The sequence below is a fragment of the Polyergus mexicanus genome, unplaced genomic scaffold, assembly GCF_030449975.1.
Source record: "Polyergus mexicanus isolate NDT 795.1 unplaced genomic scaffold, iyPolMexi1.0 SCAF_2, whole genome shotgun sequence".
Classification (NCBI taxonomy): Eukaryota; Metazoa; Arthropoda; class Insecta; order Hymenoptera; family Formicidae; genus Polyergus; species Polyergus mexicanus.
In genome coordinates this window covers 4,631,314-4,643,766 of record NW_027223322.1, presented here as the reverse complement: position 1 = coordinate 4,643,766, position 12,453 = coordinate 4,631,314, and the positions used below count along the sequence as shown (strand labels likewise).

The 12,453-nt window shown below is 33.3% G+C and overlaps 1 protein-coding gene across 1 annotated transcript; it reads right to left on the bottom strand.

Moving 5' to 3' along the window:
• Positions 1 to 463: 463 nt before the first annotated feature.
• Positions 464 to 6,886, bottom strand: LOC138941413 (uncharacterized). The gene is made up of 9 exons (XM_070311068.1): positions 6,757 to 6,886; positions 2,874 to 2,902; positions 2,644 to 2,796; positions 2,252 to 2,459; positions 1,633 to 2,138; positions 1,344 to 1,521; positions 1,029 to 1,256; positions 691 to 920; positions 464 to 616 (listed from the first exon to the last, which is right to left on the bottom strand). Exons 1-9 carry the CDS (start codon positions 6,884 to 6,886, stop codon positions 464 to 466), a joined length of 1,815 nt encoding a protein of 604 aa, XP_070167169.1.
• Positions 6,887 to 12,453: the final 5,567 nt, after the last annotated feature.

The window sequence follows — 12,453 nt, the reverse complement described above, 5'->3', positions numbered from 1 at the left end:
ACAATACTATTACTAAAAGATATATTTGATGTAAAATATTATATGCTAATAAAACTCAATAATAAATATAATTTTTGTATCTATAGTTTTTTTATTTGCATACAAAATTATGTATTAAAATGCAGATTAGAGATTTATTATTTTGATATTATGTATTCTAATATTATATAGGATGTTTTAAAAGTATATTTTTATTGGCAAATAAAAAAAAGGGACTGCTCTTTACGAATTGGAGAGCGAATAAATATTATACATTTTTTAATTAATTTTATTATGGTTAATTAAGTAAAATTTAATGGAATTTAAAATTTAATTTGAGGTTTAGATATATAATGTAATGACGTATAAATTATTGTAATAAATAATAAATATTTTATATGTCTTATTGATATGTGACTTTTGATAATCATAAAATGTAGGGCTTACTCATCTTCACATCTTAATCTTAATCTTAATCTTAATCTTAATCTTCACATAACATATGTTTAACCCTCAATCGATCGATTCTTCCATTGGGAAGGTATGGCATTTTGTATTTAAGGAAGCACAGTTCCTCAAGGATATAATCGTCGTCCATATTATCTTCCACAAATTCCAACAGTTCTTCTTTCGTCACCTATAAGAGACAACGACATGAACTTTCCGTAAACAGATTCGTTTGACTTAATGAGAAGCAAAGAGCTTTTAAACCTTTGCTTCTGGCATTTTTACAACAAATGCCTTCGGAATCTGGCCGTCGATTTCATCCTTCATACCAACCACGACAGCTTCGGATACATCTGGATGACGTTGTAATACTTCTTCGATTTTTGTCGGCGAAATATCACAATCTTTATATTTAATCGTATCTTTCAATTTACCAGTGACAAAAATATCGCCGTCTTCGTCAAAGTAGCCCATATCTCCGGTACAATACCATCCTAAGAGATACGCATTATTGTTTTCATTAATAGTTTGCATAACTGTTGAATTTTAAGCTATTTTAAAAATAATAATTATGAGATCAGTTAAAGGGAGCTGTAACGGACCTTCGTTCGTACGTTTCGCATCGTATTTACTCTCCAATGTTTTTATCAGGTCGGGAACTGTCAATGTGATTGGAGTGTGGCACCAGATTTCGCCACACGTGTTTGGACCCACCGGTTGTCTCGTTTTGAAATCAACAAACATTAATCGAACATTATTACTCACGTAACCGCTAGACCCGATCTTACCGGTATGTCGTTGATAAGCGATTACACCTGTTTCCGAAAGACCTGAAATAACACAAGGATTGTTAATTTCAGATATTATATTATATTATTAAATATTGATCACAATAATTGTAACAAATGTATACGCACAGTATACTTGAATAACAGATGTGTTCGGTAACGATTTGATAAGACCTTCCTGAACTTCGCGTCTAATTGCTGTATCACCGAATAGCACTTGTTTCAAGGAAGAGAGTTTATATTTGTTAAAGATATCGATGTTAGATAATTTATTGCACATATTGCTTTTAAGAAACACCCACGTCACCTGAAGATAACACACGATTAAATAAATTTTTTAATGCTATTTTATTAAGTAAAAAAAGGGAGGATGTTATATATTTTATTTTTATTCTCGATTCTCATGTTTTCAAGTTACCTTATACTTATCTATTATTTGGCATAAATTTTCTTGGTCGAACGTGGATGGCTTGATCGCTGTCACAAACCAAAGTATACAACGAATAGTCAACAGCAGACTATGAGTCCAATTTAGAGATTCGTACCAAAGACCAATGTCATCGGATTTCATAACTGGTGTTTGGTCGTTTGACGGAGCCAGGAACGCTCCGTAAGGAATGAGCGCCTGGCCAGGATAACTTGCCGTGTTGGAAGAAAACATCGCTATCGTATTTTTCTTTTCATTATGTTTTGCGCACGTAAACATATCGATATCAAACTGATCAAACTCGCTGCTCAAGATTGAGCCGAGAGAGTCATATTCATTGTGTAATTTTTTATCAAGAATTATTATTCTCGACAAAACTGGTAAATCGCGATATTGCATGAACAGGAGAGCCCATTTGAAAAGTAAACTAATTTCATCGTCAATAAAAATTACGTCTGGATTAAATTCCAATAAAAAATAAAGAATTCTTATACTCCCTGAAAAGAATTTGTTATCGAGTAAATAGAAGAGATACATATATAGAAATATGTGTGATAAAAAAGAAATTATTTTCCGAATTTTTTTTTTCCGAGGGAAGATCGGACTATACCTTCCAAATACTCGATATCCCACGGATTCACAATAAGATTGAGATATATGCATGCTAGAAACGGCATGTAGGCTTGCATTTGATTGCGTGTACATATCATTACTACGTCGTTCTCTTTAATGCCTTGTTTTTTTAGCCATAATGCTAACTTCACGCTGTTCTCCTTCATCTGTTGGTATGTAACTTTTTCTCCCGTTTCCGCATCTATCTGCGAAAAATATATTGATTGCATTTGTATTAAATATACATCTCATCTCTGGTAGAATATTATAATTTTGCTTTCTAATTAATCAATGCCTCCTTTCTACATCCATGTGTTAAGTCGCTATCACGTTTACTATCATGTTAAATAAATCTTATTATTAAATATATTTTATTATTAAGTATGTTACCTGGCCAACGAATTTCGGCTTACTTATAAATGCGCTTAAAATCAAATCTCCAACATTTATATAATTACTTGAACAATTTTTGCCAATGATAGTATTGTTCACTCTCTGGAATGGAACTTCGTCTTTTTCCTGGATTGCATGTTTCCCGAATTCCTAAAAATATAATTGTTAATAACGCTCTTACCTATTTATAAATCTTATAAAATTGATATTATGTATGTATCTTTTACCTTATTAGGATTAGGTAGCATTTCTTTATCTATGTTATTGCAATAATATTGAAAATTATGAAAAACAAGGGCAATAGCGTTACGTGTCACAAGAGAATACACAAGGCATACGACTAACGATAAGTTTTATATTCTACTGGTACAATACTTGTTTATGATTATGATGTATAATGATCTTAGAAGAGTCACAAATTGAAAATATTTTGCTCAGGCAGGACTGAATGAGAACGCAGAGACGTAGCGAATTTAACTGTCACGTCCAACGTATCTTTTAATTCTCCCTTATCACGAAATTTTATATTTTCATATTAATTTTGAATAATTGCATTCGGTGATTTGGCACGCACTCGTCCCGATCGTTATCTGTTTTTTGAACGGCACGTGTATCGGAATAAAAATTTTATCTCGTTTTCGACATCTATCTACATATTATATCGATCTAGACGATCTAGACGATCGTACCATCTTAACGTAACAGAACCGATTGGCCTTTGATTGAGGAAAATCTATTTCGACAGCGACAATTTGTTTCGCGTATACACCCGCGCGAATTGTATACCGTAAACGGATAACAAATCATGCTTCGAAATGCAGAATGAGTTATGCTACGTTTTCGTATGCATCTGATATTCCGTAGTCGGGAATACAGCTTGCGATGATCGAATTTTCTCTCCTTTTTCCGACGGCGATATGTCCGAAATGTCGATACGTCTTAAACTTTGAACACGTTTATGGGATTAATATATTGCGCTTGGAAAATGAATTTTTTTGATTGCGACACACTGAAATGATATAAATCATTAAAGGAAAACATTTATGAATATTATGTTATTTTAATCGAATATAAATGATGAAAGGATGATATATGTAAATATGTTGACGTCTTTATCTATTATTAAACATTATTAAATAAAGTGTGATATAGAGATCTTTAAATAAAATTGATATTTCGTCCGTTATATTATTTATATGAAAACGATAAATAATCTTTTTTAATAATTTCGATAATATGTTTTACATTTATTTCACACATCAATAATATATAAAATCATAAATCAATTTTTTAAAATAAGTTTTTCGAAGAAAAAACCAGCTTTAAGATAAAAATATAAATATTATTTTCTATGATTTAAAGCACTAGTTAAACTATTCCTTGATTGTCTATTTACTTATTCTAAAGTATAACTTTTTTATTTACGCAAAAAAAAAAAACGTTTGCTCTTATAACTTTGATTAGCCTAGGCTCACTTATGGCAACTATTTTGTCAAACTTTTCGTCAAGTGGTCGCACGATTGGTTGTACGAGTCCGGACATATATCAATTTTCGCTATTTGTCGCTTTATTAGCCACGTTGATGTACATGTTCCGCGAGGAGAATGTAAAGTACCATGCAAAAAAGGATTGCTGATAACAAAGCTTAAAAAATTCTACTGAAAAGAAGAATACAACGTATTGTGCGAGTCATTTCTTGAAATATGGCACAATTTTGAGGCCAACTATTGCCATTGCTTTTGTTCCGGCGAACAGAAACATCGTCTGCGGGAGTTTTCTTCTCCGTCTTTTCTCTTTCTCTCAAAGAAATTCGTTTCGTGTGCGTCATAGGGATTATATTGTACTTTCGAAAATTACATACGAAAGTTAGATTCGGAAATACGTTTTCGGAAAATAGATTGCATTTCGGGATTGGCTAAAACTTGCGCCTCAGCAAAATATGACTAACTTAAATAATATAATCAGAGAGAGAGAGAGAGAAAAATAAGTCAATGAGAATGAAGAAATATTTAATGGTGCTACGAAATTAATTGCAACATGACAACTGCTTTATTCTGGATTTTATTTGATCTATTTCTTATTTGAATTTTGTTATTATCGAGATAATTATTTTTTTATTTTTTTTTTTTATTAGTTAATATTATATAATTTTCGCGAATATAATTAAAGATATTGATTGCGAAAAAAATAATTATAAAACAATAATATTTATCAGCTAATTTTATAGAATGGATATTTTTAACAAAATTGCACAATTCAAAGTTTAATTATATATAATATTAAAAATTGGAAAGAAAACAATTTTTAATATTATATATTTTTATAATTTTTGTATATTTTTTCTTTATGTATTGTTTAAAATAAATTTTATTTTATTGATGATTTTGATATTTTTTATTTATATGGTTAATTTTTCTTATACATTTTGTATATAAGATGAAACAAAGAATAAAACAGGCCGCCTGAATAACCTGTAAATTGTTTTATGAAAATTTATTATATATATATATAAGTTGTGCAATTTTAAGAAGGTTATTATATAATAAATATATTTTTTTACAAGTGAAAATGTTTCAAAGATTTGAGGATCAATTGAATTTTTTTAAATGGAACAACCCTACTCTTTTATATAAATTGATTCCTCATAATATTTAGCGTAAAAAGTTACAAGAGTAGAATGACCAACAGTCGAATAGTTTACGAAATATTTTATACTCTAATTTGACATAATTTTATATAAACTATGAAATATCTCGTAAACTATTTAATTTTTTGTCATCCTATCCTTATAACTTTTTTATACCGAATATTACAAGGAATCGATTTATATAAAAGAAATTAAGATGGTTTTATTGAAAAAGAACCATTTATTTGTGAGGATTTTGATCCCTTCTTCCTTTCATCTCACGTTACGCAACGCCAATATATCGATTTCGCGGATCGTTTAAATTCATATCGCAATAGCATCTTAAACGCTGAAAGTTATCTACTTCGTTACATGATCGATCGCAAGTGGCGCGATTTAACCAGCCCGCCGGGGATTTCGCGATGGAATTTTCCAAAATTCTAGAACGGCCGAATATCCGATGGGAATTGCAAATTCCCCGACAACTACTTCGATACCGTTCCGTTCGCCTACGTTCTCCGCGCGTTACCCTCGTATGCGTGCCCTCGTGCTTTATTGGTTGCACATGGGTGAGAAGCATATATAAAAGCCCATGATACAAAAGTGATAATTTCTTGAATAAATTTAATTTACTTGATATTTAAATTATAAATTATTTATAATATTTATAATTATTTTTATTATAAATTTTATATTATTAATAATAATTTTCAGAAAAGGACTGATCATATGAAAAATATATTCTATTACCATCAACAATCTATCACAAAAATCTATTCGATTACTCACATATGCGCGATGATGCAAAGTCGTCTCCAACAGTTAAAATCATTTATGACCACGTGAATCGTATTTACAATCGCTTTTTTTTTTTGCAATAAATATTTAAAATTGAGTAGTTAGTATCATCTAATATTATCTAAACAATTTATTGAATGCTCTTCAATATTCCAAGTTAACACAAACTTCAAATTTAAACTCACAAAACAAAAAAAAAACACTCGTTATTTTGACCACGCGCAAGAAACTCTCGTTCAAACCACTTCAAGAAACTAAAATTTTTTTCGAAACACACTCGGTGTGCCGGCCAACGTGGAATAAGACTACAGAACTACAGAAGGAGTATTATATACAACATGTATATACCTGTTTCCTCAACTATGTATAGTGTACTATTGTATATACCTGTTACCTGAAAGTCACTAGCATCTATACCAAAATCACTGCTAATGATCACGCAAACGCACACACATTACATTTATAACATACCTAACTGTGTGCTATCACCTCGTCTAACTCAACAACGTAAATTCTATATCAAGCAATAATATGATAACAAAAGTGTCTATTGTTAAAAACAAAACATTTTATTAGCATGATACGTTTCTTTGTGCGTTATGTTTTAATTATAAAATATATCTCGTCCTTACGAAAAAGTTCACTTCAAAATTTTTTGAATATAATTATATGTATCTAGTTACTACTTGACGAACTCGGACAACCTTTGGGCGTAATAAAAGCGTGTCTTTTCGCACACTGCACCGCAGGCTTAAGGGCGAAGGGTGGCGACGAGTGCTTATAGAGAAACGGATCGGGTACCACCGCGGTTCTCATGGTGGCTACTCTATGAAATATTCAACACGCCCGCGGGGCACGTCGTCATTGCTTTTGTAGGAACGTAACCGCCGCCGTCCCGTCGCCACGACGCCCCTCGGCGTCGCTGTCTGTCCGTCGACGGGATGCATTATTTCTCTTCATTTCTGCGGTGAACCCGCCTTTCTTCCGCACGCATTTACGATATGTTGAGATGCTATCGATGCATTTCGATCTTTGATTCGCAGCTTTTTGCAATCTTTATTCGAATTTGCATTCGAACGGTGTCACGCACGAAGGTGACAAGTGGACAAAAAAATGTCGGAACAGCTTTGATGAGTTTCGGAACGGACGGAAAATCGGAAAATACGGAAAATCCCCATCTCGAGATTTTTCTTTCAATAAGTTTCGAAACAAGAAAAAATCCCGGGATAGCGATTTTCATGCGTTTCGAAACTTATTGAGAAAGGAGGCCTATTGGTCCATAATTATATATATTGGAATTTCGAAATTAGAGGATAAATGGACAACTGAAAATGCTGCAATTGTATTCTTTCTTTATTATGTCTTTTTATAAACACAAATTTATGAAAACTGGGATTATTAAGGATTTAGCAAAAATTCTAGAAGTTTTATCATGATTTTAATCATTTGACAATTGAATTGAGAGTTCAGATATAAACAATTGATACGATTTTATAATTATTTATTATATATCCTAATTATAGTAGAATGGAAAATATTCTATATCGTGTGGAGATAGTATCATCTGATTGGAGTACAATTTTAATTTCTATGACTCATAATTATTAACATCATCAGTCACTCATTAAATGTTTCACTTTTTAATTATTTTATTATTATGTAGAAAGCTATTACAAATTGTGCATCTCTCTTAATTAAGTATCACTCTTATCTCTTCAATATATTTTCTACAATTAAGAATGAGATACTATATTATCGATACATTGAAATACATCGCATACCATGGAAAGGAACAATTCTTGTTTGTACAAAATACTTAATAATGATTCTAAAAAGCTGCTTTTGCGCCACGAATTAATTTGCCAAATCGGAGAAATGCACATTTTCCGGCGAGGCGGGCGAAAAATGAGAAGAAAACACCTTGATCTGGTAAGGCACGAAGTAATTTTTCCGCTCTCGAACTGGCGGAAGCCGTATGTACTTCAGACGTCTGAGCACTCGGCCGTCGATCTGACATCGTTTTAATGAGACTGCGACTAAAAGAGAAAGAGAGAGAGAGAGAGAGAAACCGGCTAGAAAAAAAGGGACAGCAATAAGGAAGCATTATGGAAGCGCGGCGAGTTCGGCCGAATTAGCGGCGGGCTAATGACAAAAAGTCGAATTAAAATAACAATTGCGTCGGGACGAGAGTACGCGAGGGGATTTAAATCCTCTCCGTTTCCCCCGGCCTTCTATTCCACCCCCCCCCTCCCTCCCTCCCTCCCTCCCTCTCGCCCTTCCCGGCGCTCCCTTTTGCGCTCGTAGACTCGTTGGAATATTTTGAAATTGCAAATTTGCGTCGCATCCCGTCTCTCCCTCTCTGTCGCTCTTTTCCGGGAATTTAAATAAAATACGCACCCCATCGATTTGCAGCTTTCCGGACGGGGACGATGGCAGGAGCGCGGGCCAGAGGGTACCTCTTTATCGTTTTCCGATGGAATCGTATTTGACGACAACGCGGATCGATGCGTCCCTCGCGTAAACGCAGCGTCGCATTTCGTCATATTCGCGGATAAACGGATGCTGCGCAGACGGACCGACACATGTCGTGACGGCGGTGTTAAATCGCCAAGATAAAATCTTCGAAATCGCGAATTGTACATAGATTTTTTACTTTGTCTGAGAATTCTCCTCTTGACAAAGATTTAACTTTATAAAATCTTTGTCATAAAATGCGTTATGAATTTTAATGAGCGTATTTTTTGTATATTTAATTTTTTTATCTGAATTTACTTACGTAACGCTTCGCGCTCTTCCTCGAAATGATTTCGTATTTTAGAAAATTATCTGAAAACTGTATACTTGATGGTTTATTATCTAATTTTCTGCTATCTATATGTATAATTGGTAATTAAAGTTAGAGATAATCTTGTAGAAGTATACGTATACTGTAGCATTTATCTACCTTTGTATTCTGGTAAGAGGCACGACACTCGAATATACTCGAGCAAATCGGCGAAGTTGTTGAGACACACATGCGAGGAAAAGTCAGAGATTCCTCGACACTTTTCAGCATCTGACTCATGTATCGCAATATGCACCGCGCGATAGAATATTATCCGTGAAAATGGTCGAATTTGCGGGACGATTACGCAAGCGAATGGCAGCCATGTGCGACAGTTTGTCGCGGGAAAGGGGTTAACGCACGTGTTCCTTCCACTCTGTGAGGGGAAGCGTGGGAGATGCTCCAGAATCATCCGTGATGCGAATACACATGACACAGTATTATCGAACTCCGTCCTTTCCTCGCCAATTTTCTCCACACTGCACACATACGCCGGTATAACCGTTTCGCAAAAACGTTCTATGGCTTTTTCCAAGTGATGAGAGTCTTCTTCCGAGAAATATCTTCCCATCAAGTATGAAGCCATTGATCCATTGCCAATCTCTCGTAAACGAGAAGTAATATCTAATAATTATATTAACGTTATTTATCGATATTATAATATGTGATACATTGCTATTGAAGTTCTTTCTTGTATTTAATTCTACAATATTATTATTATAAAATTATTTATAGTTTTAAATTAACATATGATAGAGTACTTTCTCGTTTTATGATATATAATATTTATAATACAAAAATATATATATATATATATATATATATATATATGTATATATAGCTATGTATATTTTTTGCTTTATTATACGATAGTTATTTTCAACATTCCTCGAGCGAACGAGTAGTTTTACCTGGTCGACATCTGGCAGCGCTCTTGCTTCAATGCCGACAATTGTTCTCTTTTCTTTTCTCTCATATGTGTTTGTTGTCGTCTCGCTCTCACGCTCGACGAATCGTTGGATTTATGGAACAGTTTTTGGAAGGTAAGCAAGTCTCGCTTCTCTGCTTTATTTGGCGATAGCGACCGTTCCGGAGTATATCGCGAAGCGAAGAACAATAATTTAATTAGAGAATTTTGCTAGATAAAACGGAATAGAGTATATACCCATGTATATGTATATAATTTTGCTGTCTATATATATACATATTTAACAGTAACACATAATTTTGATAAAAATTCATATCAAAATTGTATATTATATTATACTAATATTTCTTAATTCTTGCTTTAATTGTAAATCCTTTCTTCATCGATATTTAGAATCTTGTTAGAAATTTGAAAGCGTCACGTAACTATCGATCAAAATCGATTCGAATAGCGGCAAAATGTATTTTAACGAAATCAATACGTTGGCGATTATCGGTGTAACTGGCCGACTTGTATACACTCGCGGAAGTTGTGCACGTTATCGGACTTATTGGATTCCGAGTCGCCTTTGTAAGCTCGTCGTCCGTAGATGTTAGATGGGATAAATGCGGTGGCGGCTGTCAGAAAAGTCGGAATTCCCCTGGGGAGGCTGTGCCGGATGAGAGGAAGCGACGGGCAAGTCGTAGAGAGGAAACCGAGGAAACAGGGTGATGAGGGGACGGAGAACCGGCAAGAGCCAGCCAGAAGGAGGAAGTAGAAGAGACGGTAGATAAGGGTGAGGAGGTGAATTTTGCGGTACGAACGGACAGGCCAGTCGGTGGAATGAGAGAAAAAGAAGGGAGAAGAGGAGGAGGAGGGCAGTAGAGAGGATAGATTGCCGGTGCCAGGCTTAGGGATGCCTCTATAGATCATAGAGGGTACGTTTTGAATAATTTACCGGGGCTATCTGTTTTCGCGCGGGGAGCCAAAGAGGGTGTCAAGGTTGCAATGGGATCGAGTTTACTTCCAATCACGGGAGAATTTCGATCAGCGGCTCCGAACGCGTCTTTTCGCAATAGGGGTGGTGCAGATTGGTAGCGAGATTGAGAAGAAATGATCTAAAGCTTCTTGTACGATTAAAGATACAGCGGGACTTGAGAAATACGTTTGACACGTAATCTTGCTTGAAAGCGGAAAAATCAATTTGCCGCGAATTATTACAGTAAAAATTTAATATGTTAAAAAATTCTATAAGCTTATAAAATATAAAAATCATTAATATGAAGTTTCTGAAAAATAATAAAATCTCTGAAACTAAATTTTTAATTTTTAAAAAATACCAAAATTTTGCGAATATTTTAATTACTAATTGAATTAAAATATTTACACAAAGTTTGGCGAATTATTCATTTATATGTATATATATATATATTATTTATTATAAATATTGAATTTATAATTAGAACATAATATAGACCACAATTTATTAATGGCACATTACACATTTTCTATAAATTCCATAAATTTAGCTTCAAAGGTGTAATATCAAAGAATGAAAAATAGAGAATACAGTGTCTACTTTAGTTTAAAAAAGATATTTGCATACTTCATCTTCTTCTAAATAATTTTACACAAAAAGGAAAAATATTACTATGTAAAGTGCTTCTCTGTCAGGATATATTTTATACAAAATACTTTGTAACTACGCACATTCTTTCTTGTGTGTAAAATTCTTTCATGCAGGATGAAAAGTTTAAATATTTGTTTTATTCACCATATATCCGGTCCGTTTTAATAGAGTTAAGTATCACTTCTTACGACATCGCGAAGCTGTCTCTCTTATCTTAATTCGAAAACTTTGACTTGGCAAATAGCGACATCAAACTAGTTTGTCAGCTCGTTGATTTCGTTAGTTGTAATCTTTTATAAAGTATCTCTCTTCTCTAAGCCGCGCTATTTCTTCATAATATATTTATCTCGGTCAGTTTGCGAAGTCAGTTTGTCTTTTCTGAATTATATATTTTATTGCAACTAGTTTGAAAGAGAAAAAAAATTTCCATATCATAATTTTTATATACAAAGAAAATTTTTGAAAAAAATGATTTTGATTGATTTAAATAATTGTAAAAGAAATTTTTTTATAATATATAGATATGATAAATAGAATATATATTTGTCTTCATAGTTGCTAAATTATCGGCAAATATATGTAAAATATTTCCCATGAGATATTACGTACAAATAAAAATACTCAAAATAAAATTATTAGCCAAAAAATGTCTATTATATGTTGTGATATGCTTTCTGAATATAATATTCCATATTCTTTAATCTTTTTAATCGTTCGTAAATATCTTTCGTTAGAAGTTTCTCAATCTTTGTTTGCGGAAAATCAACGATAATTCGATATATTAAATTTTACATTAATTAAAGTCGAACATCTCCTTAAAAGTTAAACATCCCCTTAAAAGCTAATCAGGGTAATCAAGCTTGAAACTTTGGAAAGGGGGATTATATAGAGAGATCTGTGGAAATTATGTTGCACCCAGGGCACTTTATGCGTCTCGATCCGCCGTTGGTGAGAGGGGGAAACGGTCGGGAAGGGATCGTCGGCTTACTACGTACGTACTACGTAACAGTTACACCCAATGA

What these genes read in the sequence shown, in the direction of transcription:
- LOC138941413 (XM_070311068.1), bottom strand. Translation starts at nt 6,886, where the DNA reads ATGAGAACCGCGGTGGTACCCGATCCGTTTCTCTATAAGCACTCGTCG. An exon ending in ATCTGTTATTCAAGTATACT is followed by an intron (nt 1,257 to 1,343) that starts GTGCGTATACAT and finishes GTGTTATTTCAG; the next exon opens with GTCTTTCGGAAACAGGTGTA. An exon ending in TGCGAAACGTACGAACGAAG is followed by an intron (nt 921 to 1,028) that starts GTCCGTTACAGC and finishes CGTATCTCTTAG; the next exon opens with GATGGTATTGTACCGGAGAT.